The sequence below is a fragment of the Sturnus vulgaris genome, chromosome 11 (genome assembly GCF_052056855.1).
Source record: "Sturnus vulgaris isolate bStuVul1 chromosome 11, bStuVul1.hap1, whole genome shotgun sequence".
Classification (NCBI taxonomy): Eukaryota; Metazoa; Chordata; class Aves; order Passeriformes; family Sturnidae; genus Sturnus; species Sturnus vulgaris.
Genome location: NC_142253.1, coordinates 15,166,813 through 15,188,790, shown reverse-complemented (window position 1 = coordinate 15,188,790; position 21,978 = coordinate 15,166,813). Strand labels below are relative to the sequence as shown.

The window sequence follows — 21,978 nt, the reverse complement described above, 5'->3', positions numbered from 1 at the left end:
GTAGCCATCAGCAGGAGGAGTAAATGTTTTACCTAACTGTGAGCATCTGTCTGCTGCTTCTCTCTGCCTATTACCTACATGTGCTGTTACCTCCTGCCTTGCAGGAATCTCCGAGGGCTTATTGAACAGGAGACAATGTAAAAGCACACCAGAGTCCCTGAGAGCAACTCGTGGCTCCCAGTTCAGTCACAGACAAGAACTCCAGAGATTTGCCTCGTCCCTATAAACCAAACAGGAAAGTTCTGGCTGGCTCAGGATTGCCCTGTGCCCAAACTCTGCCAGCCAAGTAGGTCAAGGTCTGCTGTCCACTGCTCTGCTCTATTGTGTGAATGGAGCAAGTGAGGATGGGAACAGCCCCCATGGGCAGTGCCACAGCTCCTGTCTCAGGATCCAAAATGGATCATTCCTTTCTTTCATTCTATTCCATCTAATTAATTCTCTTACAATAAAAATTAAGAACCATTTAAACTTACTAGTTTCAATGTTCTGGTCTTCTCTCCCTCCTTCCTGTTGCTCACCCCGCCTTCCTCATTTTTCAGTCACTTATTACCTTCTGTAGAAATGACTGGTTTTTTTCAACATTTCTGTGTGGATTTAGCAGGCAAAGATCTGCAGCCACTGTGACAGCCTCTCCCCTCAGCTATTTTTTTTCTTCTACAAAACTGCTTTCAGTAAAGGATTTTGCTCCTCAAAAAAGGCCTGTATCTCCCATAAATTTAACAGTAAGTATAGTTTTCCTCATTTTTTTCCTCTTTCATTTTTCTGTTGCATTTTTGTTCACCTCTACCTGCAATTGAAAGAATTGAAGTTCTTTCACTTTAACCTATCACATCTTCTATCATCTGTTTCTCCCACTACACTCCTCTTTGTGTTCTGCATTCTAGTTTTCCATGTAATGACTTTACTTGTCCTACTGCTGTTGGGGAATTTTCTGCTTTGCCATGTGAAACCATAACTGCCTTTATGTGGCTGATTTGATTAAAAGAAATCTTGAAGTAAATAAGAAATATAGTGGGGAGAGAACATATTTTTGGTTGGTTGGTTTTTTTGTTTTAGAAGTAAGAGCTTGCAATTTCTTGCAGTAAAAAATGAATATATAAATAAATGGGGCACTTGTCCTGAATGTGTTCATAAATTATTTTAAGGGAACAGAAGGAAGGGTCTTCCTCAAGAAAGATACAATCCCAAAGAGCTGTCATTACTCAAATGTGAATGCTGCTTGCAGTCTTGGTGTTTCATTCATTTACAAAGATTCAGACATTCAAAAGTTAGGTTCAAATTAAAATGCTAAAATCCAGAAGTCCTGGATGCCAACAGTCACCCCTGGTGCTGGCAGCAGCTCTCAGCACTGCACAGTCAAGAGGTCAGGTGGTTCCATGTACCAAGGGATTATCCCAAAATCTGGGCTGGGCTGTCAGATGTCCTCTTGTGCTCAATTTCAAAATGCATCTGGCACGCTGGGCTTTGTGAAACTGGCATGAGAACATTGAGCTGTCAGAATAACAGAACCAGGCACTGAGTACTGATACTTTTATTTAATCACTCTTGTCACTCATTTATGGATTAAAAATTGGGGAGAGGATTTCTGTTATGTTTTAAAAGTAACACTTTAAGTCAGAATTTTAAAACTAATAAGGAGAACATTTCAGAGGATGAGGGATCACTTCAGATTGGATGAAACACACAGTAAAACTCTGAGAATCCATCATACCTTGTCCTTGCTAAACATGGTATGCTTATATGCTTTGAATAGTTCTTGTATGTTGAAAATACTGTTCTTTCAGACAAATACCATCTGCCTGTGCATTTGGAGGAAGTTGTATTTGCTTAAAAGAGACTGGAAACAATATAATCCGTGTGAACACCATCTATCAGGCCAGCTCCATTGTCATGGACAAACCAGCAAGGAATATCAACCCCGTGTTTAGGATCTCTTCTGTAATCCTTCTGCCAGCCCCTGAAAAGAAAAACAGCCATGGGACTTCTGAGGTAGGAACTGCACCTGGACAAGAAATCTTGCCTAAGTCTTTGCTAAAGACTTCATTATTTTGTACCTTGTTACTGTCAGTTCATTGTTTTTAACGATCATTGTGGCATCTGGTTTCTGGGGATCAGACCCAGGATGAACTTCAAGTATGGTGAAGTCAATGGGCCGGAAAAACTGTCCTAAAAAGAGAAGCCAAAATTGCCATTTCAGGCATTAAAACAGAAGCAAACCAAACAGAAATTCTGGAATTTCTACATTCCTGTGGTGCTTTCCACATCCCTTCAAGGTTTTGATTGGATAAGCAAACACCAAGTTTCAGGTAAGGTTGAACATATGCCTATGGTAAAACTGGTATTATTTTCTGTTAATAAGCCAGAATTGTATCCACATCACCTGGATGAAAGTTCCAGCTTCTGAGAACACAGAACAATTATAGACTTTTCTAGATATCCTTCAAGATATCCTCACTTGGTGTCCTGTCTATTCTGTTGAATTTATTACATGCTTTACAAGTCTTCAGCTTTTTAAAAATCAAATAATGGATGTATTGATCTCTGAAATTTCTGGGTGTGATTTTTCTCAGCACAAGTACAATATTCTGTCTATAAATTATGTAGTTTCATAAGGAAAGACCAGCAGGGAAACACTAAACAAAGTCATACCTAATAATCCATGGGTCTGTTCAGACAGTTTATCACTTTTCAATGTGTACAGTCCTAGGAAATCTTGGTGGAGAGGATGTTTCTTCCATACTTGGTGCAAAACAACAACAAATGAGGCACCACTGCCCATTGAGAGCACCAGATTTTTTTTTCTGTTAATTATCAAAGTTAAACTGAGGAAAAAAGAAAAACATGACTTAGAACATTGTGTTTAGGAGAGGTAACAGCAACAGAAAGAAATGTGAGAAAAGAAACAATTGTAGCCTTATAAACTGCTCCGTTTTTTTTAAGAGAGAGGGTTTGCTGCCTGATTTGGTCCATGGAGTCTCTCTGTGTGTTCACAGACAGTCACAGAATCATATTAAATGACACTGGAAAAGGCTACCTGGCCTTTAAACTTTTCAGTAAGATGTTTTTAGCAAAACCTGTCCTTTAACAGTGTATTTAGTCACAGATAGGTTGGTGATATGTAGATACAGCACCTCATGCTCAGTGATATAAATTCTACCATCACTTCTTTGCCTGGATGCTACATTTACACTTTTTTCTTTAGTTTTTCAGAGAAGTCAGCTCCCAAACTGCCTATTTTAGTGCTAGGATAGAGAAGATTTGCATCTGATTTATCACAATAAAAAATCATGTATGTGAATGACAGTTTGCTCTTTCTGCTGCACTGCCAGGCCTTGAGAAGGAATTTTATTCTACACAGTGAAATAGAAAGAAGGAGAAAAAGAAAATGTTGGCTGTTCCTTCTATAAATTTTTTGCACAGGTATAAATAATTCTGTAATAGATCTCATGAGAAATATACCTGCTGATGAGAAAAAGTATACCAATTCTGTAACTGCCACAAGTTCCATTTTTTTTAATGGAGCTATTTTTGAACACTATTTTGCCTTTGAAAGATTACACACTGTGTCTGAAGTTACTCCTTAAGTATTTGCAAGACACTGCTACATAAAGCACAATACCAAATCTAGTTTTACCTTAGTCATAGCAATAGAAAATCAGGGAAAAGTCTTCATTTACTTATTTCAAGCAGAGGAATTTGTGAATAATTCAGCAGTTACACAACAAAGTAGAGAGCAGAATCCAGCAGGGCTTGAATCAATTGCTTTTGTAGATTCACACACAAATCTTAGAAGTATATTATTGACCAACATTTAATAAGAAGAGTAGAAAGTAATACAAGATATCCTTTCAGTAAGTCTTACCCTTCTTGTTGCAAGGTGACTGAGTCCAGCCAGGTGAAACCTGTTTTTTCATCACCATTCTGAATTGTGATTGTCTCAGAAGTTACTGTCAGCTTTACATCCAGGTGCTTATTTGCAATACCAAGTTTTCCAAAATAGGAGTTTTGGATCTTTGCATCACTATTTACTCTCTTATCACCAATAAGTTCTCCGTTGACTGTGATGCCTAATATAAAAATGAAACAAGTATTGTTTTATAGATAGGACCTGATCAACTGATGTCAAGGAGTGTCTTGAAAATTTAACAATAACTTAAGAAATTAAATACTAGTTGAAAAATAGATCAGAATTACTTGTGCATGTTTCTACCAAAGCAAAATAAATTCTGGGGGTTGTTCTGTGAATTTCCACAAAGCCAACAAGCATTTTGTTGAGATAAGTTCAGTTTTTCCCAAAGCACAGAGAGTCTGTGATGGGTACAGAGTCTGAGTGACATCAGTCTCTCTTTACCAGATATTCCCCAAACTGTGACCTAAAGATTATTTTATTGCTTCTACTAAACTCACTGAGATAAATTACTACTCTCAACCCTCACAGTGGTTTTAAAGTGAGTTTAAAAGTTCATTTTGCTACAAGAAGTGAAAACAGTCATGGGAATGATAGCTACAGGACCTCCTGCTATCTTTGCTGGAAAAAAAGCTTATATATTATAAAAAGAGAAATAGCCTTTAAACATGTTTCATTAGAAGCAACCTGTATTTAAAAAAAAGTCAAAAACTCACCTGTAACTGGGTCATTTATTAAATTTAAAATCTTGCCAGGGTTTTCATTGATATTGAAACAAATGGCATCTTTTTTTTGTGGCACTGATATAATGAAGTGTGGATCTCCATCAACTGTAAAGGCAAATCACTGGTGTCTGTATAGTGATACACAGGGTCAAAGCTCCACATAAGCAATTAATATTGCTTAATATTTAAATTTAATAACTAAATGTAAATTATTTAATAGCAAACAGGCAGTTATCAACACAAAACCTATTGATGGGAAGGAGGACTGATAAAATGACCACACATAATTTCAATTACTTGATCTTTAGAAGACATTGAGAGATGCTTAAAAAGTAAATTAAAATATTTGCCCCTTAAAAGTGAAAAAAAAATGGCTGCTTTGATGGAAAGGAATTATCACAAATATTCATTAAAATTGTGTAATTTAGCCTTAAATACCCTTTTCTATTCTCTTAGATAGACACTACTCCAACTACTCACCACTAGTATACCATGTGGGTGGTGGTGCATATGTGTGATACATTGGTGAAGCTGCAGAAGGAAAGAAAGTTGTTAGAAAAATTCACACCAAAATGGAAAATTGCATGGCCATGTAAGATGTCAGAGAGTTAATATGCTAGGTAAATCAGTAATTGCATTCCTAGTTTTTAAAAACATGTCACCTATGGAATGACAGTTTGTGTGCAGCTTTTGAATCAAAAAAAGCCTCAGCACAGAGACAGATTTCACTTGTAGTTTAAATTGCTCTGCGGGTTTCCATATAGCCCAAGCAATCTATCTGCAGGAGACAAATGTTTCAGACTTGGAGATTAAGCTATCAGCTTAAGGAAATGCAACATCATCCATTGAAAACTTCTGACTTTTTGACATTTGGGTTTTTTGTTGTTGTGTTTTTGTGGTTTTTTTCCCTCCAGAATAAATTTAAGTCTTCTCAGTGAAGACTTGAAAAAACTAGACAGAGACAGAGACCAGAACTAATCTCCAGAGCAAAAACATAAATCTAACTCCCCCATTTCCAGGATTGCCCAGCCAGCAGTTTGGTGGATCAGTTGCTGCCTCTTGAATAAAACAGATGCTTTTTGCACATGTGACTGAACACGTTAATTTAGCCAGAGATGCTGACATGCTGACATCACAGTCCCTTGCCTTATACAATTCCAAAGGAAAAGCAAAGTGAAGTCCTGTTCCCTCTGTTCTTGGGAAACAGCTTTCAGGAAAAAATGGTGGTTTAATGAACAGGCATGAACTCCTTATAAACTATTTAGCTGAAACTTTGTCAGCTCATATTGTTCAGCCTTCAAGTGTGTTTTCAGGAATGAGCAGAATTTGGTAGTATTTGTTAAAGTGCAGTTGTACTGGCAGAAAAGGCATCTCTGCCTCTGGCCATTTCAGTTGACAGATCCTGCTCCATTCAGAAAAGTAAATTAAATTACTTACCCTGCAAAGGACCTGTGAACATCCCTGCTTGAACGAAACAAAACGTTATTTTAGAGGCTACAAAGAACAAAACCCAATCTCACCCACTTCATTCCTTCCTCCTTCCAAAACCATCCCAAAAATCTTGTAATTATGTACACATTTCTAAATATTAAAAAGTAAAAATCTAGTCAAAACAGTTTAACAGTGCTACAAAGCAAGAGTCTTGTAGAGGCTGAAAGCCCACCCTGCTTTCCAGCCCAAATGTTACTTCTCCAGGAGCATGGGGTTTGCTCTCTCTGGGACTGGGACATCCTGCTGCTCTCTGATCCCTCTGTGCCACCCTGTTCTAAACTGTGCTTCTGGGAAGGAAGAATTGCCCACCTGGTTCCACATTTCTCTACTCTTCTGCTCTTTTTACATCTGAATTCTGTCAGGGTGGCTGAAGACAGGGCTCTGTGATTTAGAAGGGGCAAGCATGGCATGAATGAAGACATCTTTGTATGAGATTGTTACACATGGGTACCTGGAGGTCCCCAGTGCCAGCCCTGGAGAGCAGCTTACTTGTGCTGGGCCTGAATTCTGTGGTGGTGGGATGCTGCCATCATCAGAGACAGGAACTGGACTGGAAGCACTATTTTCAAACTTATACAACTTTTCAGATGGATATCTATTTATAACATGATCTTGATTAATTCCTCCTGGACTTCATGAAAATATTACATCCTAGATCAAATAAGTAATGTAGAAAATTCATCCCTATTAAAAATATTAAGTAAATTTAATGAGAAATGTACATACCTTCAGCTGTTACCATGGGCAGGTAAGAAGTAAAAGAAAGAAAAAGAGAAATACAGTTTCAGTTCTACAATTAAACAGGAAGGATTCTGACTCTAATAAAATATTGTAAAAAAATTAAAACTGTTTGAAAACTCAACCAGCTATCTTCAGTATTTTGTAATGCCATTTCTTCCCAGTGATACAACTTGGTATTTGCAGGTCAAACAGAAATATACTGAAAGTAAAAAGCTATTACGTGGGGCAGCAGAACTGCAATTTATTATGTATGGGACAAGAGTTCTATTTGGAATTGTTTTATTGTTGTGCCATATCGATATTGTAAAATGTTCCTTACTGGTTTTACTATTTTGTGGTTTTCCAGGCATTTGGATGATTCTGTTAATACTGACTGGATGAGTCAGTACATTGATTTGTGAATTAAGACTTCAGGGTCTAAAATTGTCTTCTTTTCTGACACAGAGGAAGTGCTTTGAATATTTTCTCCTGTTACTGCCCTATACTATCTATCTATAGAGAGGATTTCCTTGGAAAAAGGTTCAGAAAAGAACCTCTCTACTACAAACACCTGGAAAGGGCAAGCAAAGAACTGAAGATGACTTAGTGAATGCCACTTCATGTGTGAAGAATGAGATTTTTTGTGAGATTTTTTGGGGCTTCTATGGTAAGGAGGACAGCTACAAACTTTAAAGCCATTATGCTGTGAGGTGATTTGAATGTTAAATTGATCATGAAGGGGTTTTAGGTCAGTATTCCATTATGAGCGTCATGAAAAATAATGCAAAAATTTATCAGCAGAATGCCTGAAGAATGATTCACTTAGCAATTCACTGGTTTCAGGACTTACTGCAGCTGAAAAAAACCTCACTAATCTCCAGTATCTCTCTTATGCTCAAATGCCTTAAATTACTATGCCAAAATCAGGAAGATTAGAAGGTTTTTTATCTAGAAGGCAGCAGAGAGCCCACACGGAGCCTCAGATGAACTTTTAGGGGCTCTAAACAAAAGCTGGGGAAACAATGAAGGACGGTGATAGAAGAGCCTGGAAAACCTCTGGGAGACCTGTGAGATGAGGGTGGCTCAGACAATAAGTACAGATGAAGTTAGGATGGCTGGGGGACACTGAGCAGAGAGCACTGCCCTGCTTGGCCAAAGAGCAAAGAGGAACAGAATATTTGTTACACAGGGGTTAAACAGAGAGGCTGCACTCTAGGAAAGAAGGTTTCACTGAGCAAGGAGTTCATAATTTGCTAAAGTATCAGAGGAGTTGAAAACAAATGGTATGCTTTCAATACAATTACTTTTCTTTCTGCAACATATATATATATATGACTATTGTGTTTTACATATGTAATCTCAATCTTTTTACAACCTGATATATCTTGCCTGAGGAAGAGCTCATGCAAATTTTCCCTTTTCATGTGGAAAGAGGTTACTACATATATCCCTAGGCTGAAGTATGTAGAAAAATAAGGGAGAAAGTGATGGCAAGTCCTCTGAATATATAGCTGGATTATTAGATTAAAAATGCTTCTTGGCTTTCAGGGTCATTTTCTGTAATAGTTTTTCTATTTAGTTTAAAATACATCTATTTTAAATTTATAGTATTTTGCCCATATGATTTAGTAATGAAATTAGCATTACAATGAGAAATAATTTTGCATAAGCCACACACATGCCAGGCTTGGAAAGTAGATATTTCAGATACATATTTAAAACTGTGTCCACATGAAAGCCTTTCTTCAGGGGAACATCAGAGGAACTCTTGGCTTCTCAAATACAGTACAATTGTGAAGATGTCTATACCTTCAGTGGGTTTATCAGCAATCCCCTCTTCATTGTCATCTTCTTCTGGTTTTGTTACTACCATGGATGTCAGTGGTGTCACAAACTTGTACATTAGTGAGAGAGCCAGGGCTTGAGCTGTAAGGTTTTCCTTTTCTTCTCCTGTAGCTGTAATGCTGAATACAGGAAGAGACTCCTAGCATCAGTGATTGTTGAATCACTCACCACACTTCAGATTAAATATTTTAAAGTAAAGTAATTTCTCTGCAAGTAATTTATCAATAAGATATATCTGTCACAGTCTAAAAGCACTTCTGATTCTACTGGCTGTCCAAGAGAAAGGCAGAACTGTGCTTTATACTTGCAATAATTTAAAATTGTTTCATTTGCAACCTGAAACAAGAATAATGAGACTAGGGAGGAGAATAGGTTGGTGGATTTCCCACACTGATTTTTATGCTTTCCCATTGGCACATCCTAGAAACTGCAGGAGTGAGAGGGTGTAAGGGGTTCAGAGCTAAGGGATTATTCCAGGTATAATTACCGTTTTTCCAGGAGTTGTTCAATGGTAAGATAAGCCCAGAGCCTTTCAATGTACTCTCCAAAGATGTATTGTTGTTCTTGGAAGGCCTGAGCTGTTTGCTCAGCATCTTGCTGGGTAGTGTACAACAGGGCTTCGTTAGCCTGTTGGGAGTAAGAATATTCTCTGTATCACAAGTAGCCAGGGACTGACAGAACTTCCCAAAAACTAAGACCTTCCCACCTTAAAATCTTATAAAATTGGAAACCAGTCTGGTTCTACATTAAAAAATTGCCAATGTTGTATGAGGAATTTTGTCCCATTGTTTCTGGGAATTTTAGAGGCGTACACTACAGAACATAACCCGGTTTTCCACATTCACATGGCATATTTGTTCATCACAATGGAGGTAAAAGAAGCATTCAGAGATTCTGTGTAGCTTCCATAAGTAAAAGAAATCCATACTTACACCTTCACCTCTTACATCTACAGACAAATGGTTTTGGTTGCTGTCTATAAAGCGCCCAGCCACCACAATCTCAGACCCATCATAGAAATGCTTAAAGCTGTTTGTAGTTAGGTCTGATATTTCATTTTCTGGGTAGTTTAACTCCACATCTACGAGCATGGGATTTGCCACCTCATCATAAAACCCCTGTAGGATTGAAAAAAAAAAAAAGAAAACATTTAACTATCATTGTTTCTTTAATTCATGGGTAGATCTGTAACCAGAAACATCCTGCTATTTCAGCAATGAAAACTAAAACTTATTTTATAAGAAATATTAAGATACTTAGTTAAATCTCAGAGTGCAAGGCCTAGAAATCTACAAATAATGGAAATGAGAAAGGACATACAAACCCTTCAGTCTTGCTAAGAGAGAGGAAAAATATTTGAGAACAACATGCTATAGATGATGAGTTCCATGAATATAAATCAAGAGGGATACCAAGCCTCCTGTTATTTGATAGAGATAATTTTCTACACCTCTTCTCTGCAGAGACTGACATGACAACATAATCAAAGGAGACTATTTGATTTTAGCAGTGTTTGCAATGAAATCTAATATCCAGTTCTTTGGCTGCTACTGGAATGTGAGAAGTAAAAAAAGACAACCCCTCTATGGCCTATACAAGTTTCCATGTCTTATACAACTCTAAAATGCCTCTGGAGTGTGGTAAGATACACCTGCTTGCAGTAAGTTTCTAAAGAAAGACTATCTAGAGCTTTATGATCTATTACTCTTCTTGCCCCTTGGCATGACATTAACCACATGATCTGTGAGGTGCAGGAGATACAATGACTGCAGCAGTTCCACCAGTGTCCTTCAGAACTGTGGCTTGTGTCACCTTATGCCTAGTTTTAAACTCCCTGCCATAGCCCATAGTTTTTCCCTTTTACTGTCCTTGTACTTCCTGCTTATATAAGGGAAGGGGAAAATTAAATGCAACTAAAGGTCCCTTCTAACTCAAAACTATTCCATTATTTCAATATTCTGATCACAGCAGGCTCTGGGGTATCTCAATATCAGATTACACACTGGGATTTTAATTATTTGAAAATAAGAAGATGAGTAGTTATCTGACCTAATGTATCTCTGATCTCATGGACGTGGTAATTACTGCACCTGAAGCTGCAAAGCTGCATCAGAGTCAGGATAAATCCGACGGGCCAGTCCTTTATTGTCCAGTGCCATCCTCTCCAAGAAACCATAATCAACACCACTGCCAAAACCAAGATTGTATAAGGTGTATCTGCCATCAATAGCCTTCTTCACTGCTTTCTCAATCTCATGAGTATTTGATACACCTGCATCAAACCAGGAAATATTTGAGTTCTTTTCAAAATGGATAAAATGATCACAAGATCAAATGTGACTTGGCATGTTCAGATTTCTTAGGAGACATTACCAGAAGCTTGATTTAGTACTATGATGCTGGTATAGTAGCATTCAAATCATGAAAATATCCAGAAGTCAAAGATGAAGACCAATTTTAACTAGCATTTTTTGTTAGCTAATTAACCCTCTTTATTATTCCATCCAACACACTTACCTACATTTGGTTGGCCATCTGTTAACATGATAATTATAGAAGCACTTCTCTTGGGCACAAGGTTTTCTTCATGAGCAGCATTCAGGATATCAATTCCTCTCATCAAACCACCATGTAAATTTGTCACTATGAGGTAGACATAGAAATTTTGGTTCAGCAAAGGCTGTCAAAATAAAAGTCCAGTTTTCACTGGGATCTGAAGAGATTTCCTTACAGTAAGAAAATGAAAGTTTTGATTTACAAGCAGGGGGATGTCTAGATAGAAAAGTACCTGGACTTTGGAAACATAAAGAGAAATAGATATCATGTTTTGAGTAAAATTGAACTTCAGGAGCATCTCATCAGCAATCTGAAACCCCAAACAAACTCTAGCATTGTGTTCACATAAACAATGAATAAATTAACCTACACAATGACCTGGCAAGGCCAGTCAAACACTTACAGCCTTGAGCCGAAATGTGCCGAACAAACTTCCTTGCTTCATCCAAATTCTCAGGAGTGGCCTTAATTAATGTTTCTTTCCAGACAGATATTTCACTGTCAAACAATATGAAATTGAAGAAGTCATCTTCTTTAACGTCATCTAGGATTTTTAGCAGGGCTTCTTTTGTCTATAAGACAAAGACATTTAGATATATGATTCAATATTTAACAGAATATGTGCTTACAGATTTTACATCATTAATCTCTTAGCATTGGGCTATTTTTTATTCCTACACAGTATATATTGCAAAAATTCTGAGCTTGTTCTGTTCTTGCAGTCCCTGTGTCCATTTCAGAGTAACGCTAGGGAAGTCAGCTGCAATAACATCTGGTAAATCTTTGTAGCTGAGATGAAAATCAGGTTTCCCGTCATGGTTGGTTGCTTACAATAAGATAAGCTGGCATGGCAAATGGGTAGCTACAGGTTAATGGAGAAGCTCATAAACAAGCATGCCTGGATATTTTGATGCAGCACCAAAACCTGAAAATTCTGAACATTAGCTCAGTCATAACTCTGAAAAGAGTTGCTGCTTCCCAAATACAGAATGAACAGAGAAAATGCACATAATCTGTGTGCACAGCTTATTTTGGAACTGTCAAGTACGCATGACAGCACTCTCCAAAATGCTGATATTTAGAATTTTGAACTAATGACATTTATAAATAAATATAGGCTAAATGTATAGATTTTAGTTCTACAGTAACACTGTAAACTAGTACATGTGGCAGTGGACATCAGAGAGGTCACACCATCAAGCCACTTTGTACAGCCTGAGCAACACATGTGCTCTGTAAGGCATTGTGTCCCTTCCAGCTCCATCTCCCTCCCAGAACTTTGTTCCAGCTCTTTCACTGGAACTCTAGACTAATGTAATAACTCACTTGTTCAATTTCTCTTCCATGCATTGAGCCACTAGTATCCAATACAAAAATTATATTCTTGGACAACTTTGGAAGATTGGTTGGTGCAAAGAAGTGCACGAAGTAGCCATTGACAATCTGAAAAAGAAAATGTTAAAAAAGATCCACACCACCAAAAGCAAGTTTGATACATTATAAAGGTAAAACAGATAAAAGAGATATTATTTTCATTTAATGTCTAGCCTCTGAGTGGCCTAAAAAGTTTTAAATGACCCTGACCAGTCTCGCCTCTGTCCATGGGCCCAGGAGTGTCACTTAAGTGCAAGACTTTGTCCCTGCCTGAGCTACAGTGTTAGAACATCTGTCTCCAGCTGTCTCACAGCTATACCTGTTGCTATCCATAGATTCCACTATTTTGGATCCCACCCTGAAGACCAACTCCTGCTCACACTCAGCTGCCTGTCCCTCAGGAAACAGCTGGCCCTTGCTGCTCCCTCACCTTTACTGTACAAGTTCAACTGTTAAACAGTTCTGAATTTCAAACTGTTAGACCCACCTGCAAATTATCTGGAGTTGTTCTCTTCACATCATATCTTACAGTAAAATCCCCATCCAAGACTGACTGTGAGCAATTTGCACAGGTTCGCTGCTGATTGAGGGTTGGCTTGAAAGAGATATGGCCCTGAAAATAAAAACCTTCCTTAGATCTGAACTTTAATAACTGAAAATCTTCTACAAAACACATCTGCATTTTTTTAAAGCCAGTATATTTATTTTCACAGACATAAGAATAACCTGTTTTATCACGTTAGGTACTAGACTGTATGCATCCATATGTATTTAGAAATTTATTGGTGGTAACTGACAGATGAAGGCTGCTATCCAGGGCTTTCTCCATATGTTTACTTCCCCATCTGCCTTGGATCAGCCCTTCAGTCTGAATGACACCTTCGATAAAGCTGTTGTATGTTTTAGGAATTCTTCCACCCCCATACAAGGGAAAACTACTTATTAGTAATTCAGTTTTTCTGTTAGAGATAATCTTACTGGTATTCAGATTTCCTCTCACTGCCATTGCTAGCACTGAAATTATTATTTCACAATTATAACCATCATAAGCAAATCATAGAATGCAGTAATCAATGTACCTTTTTTCCTGAAAAAGTTTTTTTAATGGTATTTTGCAGCTCATTGGTGATGAATGTTCCTTCTGCTTCCAGCTCAGCGATACCCTGGGGCTCAAAGATATCTACTTCAATCTGAAATATTAATTGAAAATTTACTGTCATTGATTAAACCACGATACATCAACTCAGCCATTTACAGGAGGATAAGCAACTACAGATGTGAAAGAGGGATTTTCATAAAAAAAAGAAATTGACTTTTGTAATTTGTAATGGCAGTCCAAATCTATGCTTGTATGGACACATCTTCAGCTAAAGAGGCCTTTTCAAATACAGAAGTAAAAACAAGGCTAGAAATAAGTAAACTTTAATAGAAATATGACTTGTTGGAAAGCTACATAGTGGTATCTTATCAAAGCAGATAGGCACAAAAAGCTGCAGTATTCCAGATGTGACATATGCATCACTGTGAATTAAAGATGGTGCTGTTTCATGGTGGTATGAGAAAGATGGAGTTCATGCTATAAAGGCATACATAATTACTCCAAGGCATTGTAATAACTTTTTCAGGTTTTCATACAAGATTTCTTTCAGAATGCTCAGTAAATGAGCAAATTTGTGGGGTGTACAAGTAAAAACCTGCATTAAAGCATGCTGGTGAGTGCTCCCCATGGGAAATATTATCACAGCCTTTAGCTCACCTGTGTACTAATGGGAATGACCATGGTACTCTACTTTCAACTGATATGCAGAATTCTATCATCTCTTAAATTACAGTCAAATTTCATCAGTTTGCCATTTACCTCAAAATCTTTGACAAGCTGCTTTGGTTTTACTTTGATGAACATTTCATATTTTCCAAACTGTCGCTTCAGCAGTTCCTCATATGTGAGTTCAAAAGTGACTTTACTGGCTGCTTTAATGTTGACTGAGACAGTGAATTTTTCTGTTTTTCTTCCTGAAGCTCTGTATTTAAGTGGATAGGAAAAAATCTTTATCCTCTTTCACAATATTTATTGTTGGTGGTGTATGATTTTTGAAAAGAAGTAAAACAAACATGGTAATTTTGATCTATTGCTAAAAATCATCAATCAATTCTCAAAATCATACTCAACCTATAGAATTTATTCAAGTTTCCCAGTGAAATTAATCCCAGGAATAGGTCACACAAAGTCAGTGAAAGTTGCAGGAATATCATGTCCATAGTTGCAGACAGTGCCTGTGCAGTCAGAGGCTGTATTTCATTTTTACAATTTGTGCTACAGTAACTATAACTTAATGATTGTTCTTTGGTCCCATAATGTCAGCAAAGTGCCAGAACACAGCATTTCCAATCTCACAGTCTGCTGTGGAGTGATGGTGTGGAAGCCACACAAGACATGATCCTTACTTGACAAGACCAGCAGTCTGTCCTCTTGAAACAGCCTTCTCATATTGCTTTTTTGCAGCTTCTTTTTCCTTTATAGTTCCAGGATAGGTGACACCATCAATTGTCCTGCAGATGAAAAAGTCCTAGTTCAGTTGATGGTTACTACAGGAATTCTCCCTTTATTGATTTGTTTGCTAATAACCACTTTCAGAGACTTGCTATTGCCAAGATTTGGGCCCTTTCACTGAAGCCAGGCTCCTCAGAGAATTTAGCTGGAATGAAGAGCTCTGTGCTCAGTATCATAAAAGAAGCTAAACCAATTTTTATTTTAAATTAGATCAAAAACTGGGCTACAGCAACACAAATTACATGTGCTATATTCCTCTACACTTCAGCAACTTCACCATCTCATCTCATCTCATGGCAAACCAAGGCCCTGGATGTGACTCTCCTGTCCAGATATCATCATGTACAGAGGAGCATTTCATCCTTGAACTCCTTAGAGGACTAAGGAGCCATTTCTCATCACCTCATTCTATCACAGAAGTTCTAAAAAGCATCATGAATGGTTGTGCCCTAAAGCTACTGCTCCTCTTCACTGGAGATAAAGCAGGCACAGTGTTATTAGCAGAGATGGATGTGCTTAACTGAATCAAACCTCATTGTGGTGAACTGCACATTTTGCAACTAAAGGTACAAATGTAATGTTTCTGCCTTTCATTCAAATATGATTTTTAAACGAAGAGATAAATTAAGGTATAATGTCATCAGGGAAATTAAGTAATAGAGCTTTCCTGGTTTGACAATACCAGAGTAAGTAAGGTATTTCTGAAAAGGTGGATGAATCTGCAGGAAAGATCCCCCATTCCCTAAGGTTCCCTTCTATTTCATGATGATGAATAGAAATAATTGAAAATTAGTCATCTTTTCTACAGATGTACCAATGTTTGCCTTTCTCCACATATCTTGCATGTTAAGTTAATAGTACCAGAAAATTAACCAGCAGGTATTTCGAAATATATTCAAATGGCAAAGTAAAAATGAGCATTTGTATTCAGTCTCTCCCAGTTGAATTAGCACAGATTTTCAGTCTCTTTAACAATATTGTAGAGATTACACACATGCTGAAGTTGGTAATGAAGGCTGTCTTAGGGAGCTCAACATCAAAGAAGACTTCTTTGGACACATTTCCACGATTGACAGCTCGACTGGTGATGACATTGTGTGCAAACCGGGAGGTTACTTTACTATCAATTTTCATGCTATAGATTTCTATCCCATTGACAACCTGTAGATGAGAAATGAAAAAAGACAAAAAGAGTACTAGCTGTTACACTCCTGTGTGTGTTAATCAGTTATGATCATATTTTTAAAAAGAAACCACAGCAGGACATTGATCACTCTAAAGGAAAAAGAAAGACCTAATATAAGAACTGGAGCACAGCTGTGTTTCCTTGGATATCTATTTCACTGGCATGATGGTGCTATTCCACAAGTTATAACTATAGACTTTAACAAAATACTACCACCACAGCAAAAATATTGCCATTATAAGAATAGGTTTTTCTCTACTGAGAGAGTGAATTTTTATGGTTATTCAAAAAGCACAACTGTTTATTGCTGCCTCACTGTATTAGTGGAGTTATCAGAGGAGTGGATGACTCCTAGAGCAAGGATGTAAGTAATCTTCTTGTTTAAAAATAGAACAAATGCCTCCAAATTCCGTTTTATGTCATTCTCAGCTTCCTCCTAGCTGGAGCACAGCCTTTTTTTAAACAAGGAAATGGGCAAGGCAATATTCATTTTTTTTGAATGCTCAGGTATAAGGTTTCTGGACACTAAGTGAAAGCATGGGTAACAACAGATGTTCCCATTAGGAACTCCACAAGGTCTGCTTCTTGCAGCAAAACCAGCACTGGAAAGAACCTTGGAGTTTTTATGGTGGGTCTGATCTCTGCTGATTGATTAAGAAGGTTGCCAAACAATCAAAGCATTTAAGCATTGCTGAAGTGGAATCCAGGTGCCAAGGGGAATCAGCCCCAAAGATGAGATCTCTTGCCTTCCTTAGCAATAACTGCAACATTAAAGTAAAAACAAAATCAACATAGAATGAAAGTCTGTTAAGAGATACATAGGTGACTTCAAAACAACTTAGGTATTTATTCAAATACAATGAGATTAAAAATAATTTGTTCATTCTCTTTCCTTGTCCAGGAGTTTCCATCAGAGCTTGGAAAGAAACTTCTAGTCCTCCTGCCTAAAAGAGGCAGCTCTGGGCTGTTTCCATTGCCACACACTCAGAAATATCCATTTGCTCAGACTGGACTCACAGAAACATTTTGTGAACACAATAAAAATATTCTTGTCACTATAAGATCTTGGTAGCCTAGACAAAATCAAGTCTTACTCACCAAGTCATTATCAGCATTTCGCTTCTGTAAAGAGAAAAAAAGGAAAAAATCATGACTTAGGTAGGAAAGCTGCATTTAGAAATAAATCTGCTAGCATCTGTGTCTTTGTCACAAGTCAAAAGAAGTCCAGGAGAAGGAAGGCTTGAGAGACATTTTCATTAATAAGCTGCAGTAAATTTGAGGGAAGAGCAAGTAAGGGATGTGAGGCAGGTTGTAGTCGTTTTGCTTATTTCATTCCCAGCTTTGGTGAATCTTGGTTTTCATTTGATGTTACTGTACCTTAAATACTGTGGTTTTGAAAGGTGAGTTAAACTTTGAATGTTGCTCACTTTATATTTTGCTCATGTGACACAAGAAGTGTTTTTTCCAGCTGAAAATAAACATGCTGGAAGGGAGATATGAGGGAGAATATGAGGGAGAATTAGAGGAAAAGTGGCTCAAATGCTCGGTGCCATTTATAATTAGTCATTGATATAATTATAATAGTCATTGAGACTAAAGAACACACTAAAATCTCCTTAATAGGTCTTCCTTGAGTATAGGTCAGCTGTATGGTGGCCTCAAGTAAAACCAAAATATCTTGTCTTCATGGCAACATCTTTTTCTTGAAAATTCCCAGATCTGGGTCCTGCAGTATATATTTTCTTTTCAAACTTATTCTCCTTTAGAAGAAATAAAAGGGTTGTATCAAAGCACAAAAACCCAGTTCGCACATTTTTTTTCCTGCCACACAAATCCAAACTATCAGGCAGAAGCACCCTTACATTTTTTTCAGACTCCTAAATTCTTCCTATTTCAGCCCTCCAGCCTCTCGTCCTAACATGAGCAGCTAGGAAGGTAATTCAGCAGGTTTAGAGAGGAGAGGCTGTCACTACACAAGGCTGCATGGAGGGGGCGAGAATAAGCAGTTAAAACATGGGTTTTTTTCCCCTGTATTTGTTCCCAGAGTATGTGCAAATACCAGAAACTGTACAACAGTATCTCGTACTCTGTCCTGAAAGAGAGGACAGGCATTGAACAAACTTCCTGAGTCATGTTAAAATAACAGCTTGTGTAACTCAATTCCCATCAGCTCAGCTGCAAACACCTTATCTCCTCTGGTTCCAAGAGCCTCGGGGGTCACATTTCGTGGAATTGTGTTTACCTGCTCCACCAAACGCAGGGGTAAGGACACAACAAATCAAATACACATCTCAGGTACACTTCAGGCTTTCAGTACCTTTCACAGTTGGAAACTGAGACACAGAGGGTTACTTTTGTTTATTTTGGGGTTCTTTTCAAGACTATATTAAATCTATGGTCATGTAAGGTTTGAGGGAGAAGGTTTCTCTTCTGCTATAAGAGTCTGGCAAAAAAAAGTCTGTCTGCATTTCTTTATGTTCATCTTTCAAATTGTTACAGCTGTCCAGATGATTTCTGTGTGTCCACCTCTACTTTTCACAAGCATATATGGATTCCTTTAATGCCTGTATAGAGTGTGCACCATCTCAAATCTGACCTTTTCAATATTGGAATTATCTTTTCTGCATCCATACTGTCATTACAGTTTGTCATTTCCCCTTACAAAACACAAACTGAGGTATGCACCCTGGGAAATGAAAAGATGGAACTCTGTGAAATGTCAGTTTGTTTGGTACAAACATTTCCTTACAGTGGAACTACCAGGCAGTTTATACAAAATAATAAAAAAAACCTCTCATAACCCTATAAAAATGTGTATAGCTACAAATTCTGTAATTCTGACTACTGCTTCCAAATTGAAAAATACTGTACCAGCATTTAAGTTTTACAGAATTTCCATTGTGCACATTCTTTATCAAAATTATGGCTTCAACAGTGGTTTTGAAGAAGTTCTATTCTGATTCTGTTAGTATTTTGAGGGGTACTCTGCAATTTCTATTGAAACTACAGAAAAATCTCTCTGTGAAAGGCACTATTTACTTTGCACTTGGGCTGATCTTCAATGGAGATACTTAATCCAGCTGGACATCACCCAGTTACCTGCTCCAGCTGAGCCTGGTTTGTACAGGGGAGGGGACTACGTGACTGTCATTTTGTTCTAGGCTTTTTCATTTATAATGATTCACTTGGATGTAACTTGAGCCATCACTAACATCAAGGTCATTTTAAGCTATGTGGGCAAAAAGCAGTAGTGTGCCAATTGAAATGATGATGCAATGCTAGACTTAAATGAGAATTAACATCCTCTACCCTGGGAAATTGTTGCTTGATAAAAATGTTTCTGTATGAGTTTCACATATTTTCCAGGTGCATCAATTATTAGAATTTTATTATTTTTCAGTTGTGCAACAGCAACAGAATCTTCTTTTGTTTAATACTGTTTTGTTGTGGCAGCAGAAAAGAAAAAAAAAAATCTACAGAAATTGGAGAGGAAAAGAGAAATTTGAACTCCCAAGAAAACAGGGGGAAAAGAGGACTCCATACAGTACTTGCTGAAAGAAGCCCTGATTGTACAGTTTGGGAAACTAAACCACAGCATGACTAAAAGACTCAGCAAAGACTGTACAGTTATCTTGAAGTGACCTCTGGAAATTCACAACACCAAACGAGGTATTTGCATATATCCCTAAATGCTACATAGGGAAACCAGCCATGAAAATGATTTCTGAATCTACAGCAACAGGGAAGATTTCACCACCCCAAGTGATGTTAATTGGGTGCCACAGAGAAGAGCCCAAAATGCAGCTCATAGGAACAAGGTGTGCCAGCACACACAGGGAACTCTGATGCAGATTTTTGTTCCATTTTCAGCAGAATTGGGTCTGCCAACTGTGTCTACCTGGCTGTGGCTCTAAAAGCTTTGACAGCTTAAAGGTCATCAGCCAGTCAGAATTCCAGCCAAGCTTCAGCACTGGATACTGCTTGTTCAAAAGGGCCAAGACACAGATGGGCACTGAGACCTTTACCCTGCAGAGCAATCTCCTCCATTTCAATCAAATCGCATTTGCATAAACAGAACAAAACCGACTTTTCCATAGTGCTCTGAATGTATGGATGGAGCATTGCACAGAGCTTTGGCAGTTTTCCATTTAGAAAGGCTTTAGCATTACAAGACATACAGAGAACCACAGGCACTATGACAATCAGGAGGAAAAAGACACATTATATTTGGGCTAGATGGTTAGATAATAAGAATCCCTGGTATTTCCAATTTACAACATTAAATCTCATGTTGACTTGTAAAAGCTAGACATGTTACTACCCTGATTTTCAAAGAAAAAGTCTTGGCAAAGATCATAACCTAATCAACAGCAATCAACTGTAAATTGCTTTGTCCTGTTCTACCCAGTAACTCGGAATGCTCTCTAAAGAAATTTGCCCTCTGTAACTTTTCAGAGTACATAGCCACTGAGACAGAGGGAAATAATCTATGCAGGTGAGTAGTGGCCAGCTACCTAACTAAAGAAAATTATGCAAAACATCAGGCAGCACTGCCTTACTCAGAGATCCAGTCAAAACCAGAATGGCCCGTTTGAGATATGTATCTCATGTTGTGCTAATATGCAAATCTTTTAAGGAAAAGCCTACCGTGTCATTTGGACAGTGGGCATTTATCTTGATGCCATGTTATATCTGTTTTCTGCTTCTTAGAGCCGTCTTTTCACTTGTATTCCTTAACAGGTGCCAAAGTCAGTTCCCTAGCAGCACTGATTGCTTTACACATTTAAATATTTTACTAAAACATGTCACCATTACTGGTGATGACAGGAAAACAGAGGAAAGGGATGTTTCAAAAAGAGAGACAGAATAACTTCAGAGCTGATTGAAAACTGAGGCTGATTAGAGATCAACCAGTCTGAGTTCCAGCTTTTATCCTGTGTTCAGGGGTACCAGAGAACACAGAGCTCCAGCTGCCAGCATAGTATGAACTCTGATAAATGCTGATAAACTGCAAGCAGATAATCTCTGACGAGTGGGAGCCCCACACATAGTTGATTACTTACCTTGATGTTTCTGACATGTGTTAGCAAAACGTCTGAGGATGCGAAGGCAGGAATCAATAATAAGATACAAAGCAATAGGTTGTTTTCCATTTTGGAAAAAATGTGAGGTTCCAATTGGAATGATATGCATAAATATCTAATGCTTTGTTTACCAAGTGTTAATAAATAACCCAATGACAGAAGTGGGATTAAGCATTAAGCATTTAGGAAAAATCAGATGCTGAATTTTGAATTAGTATCATCTACAGAATAGTGTTAGAAAATCTGTTAAGGAATTTACAGAATATTTCAGCAATGTCTCTTCTGTGTAATAGCTCCAAACATAAATTCACAGCCATTTCTGCACTGGCAACTGAGATTAATCTCCATCCCAGACCCACATTTTTCCCAAATGAAAACTGTCATCTTTCTGATACTTCCTTAAAGGCTTTCCCTGGTTCAAATTTACTGCGGCCATAACAGAGCTTGCAGTCTGTGAAAGCCATTTAAGCTCCATTTCAGAAGCACCCCTGTAATCCTCCGTATCACTCAGGCACCCGATTTAGGTATTGTTATTTGAC

At 37.8% G+C, this 21,978-nt stretch overlaps 1 protein-coding gene across 1 annotated transcript; it reads right to left on the bottom strand.

Moving 5' to 3' along the window:
- Positions 1 to 1,516: 1,516 nt before the first annotated feature.
- On the bottom strand, positions 1,517 to 21,528 carry LOC106849208 (inter-alpha-trypsin inhibitor heavy chain H3). The gene is given in 20 exon segments (XM_088171590.1): positions 1,517 to 1,957; positions 2,055 to 2,166; positions 2,650 to 2,822; positions 3,863 to 4,067; positions 4,624 to 4,760; positions 7,817 to 7,831; positions 8,610 to 8,807; positions 9,176 to 9,315; positions 9,621 to 9,806; positions 10,779 to 10,960; positions 11,206 to 11,331; positions 11,648 to 11,816; positions 12,571 to 12,687; positions 13,106 to 13,231; positions 13,698 to 13,808; positions 14,477 to 14,639; positions 15,064 to 15,168; positions 16,164 to 16,330; positions 17,454 to 17,477; positions 21,419 to 21,528. Coding segments are annotated over 20 exon segments (2,676 nt in total). The 5' UTR covers positions 21,509 to 21,528; the 3' UTR covers positions 1,517 to 1,827.
- Positions 21,529 to 21,978: the final 450 nt, after the last annotated feature.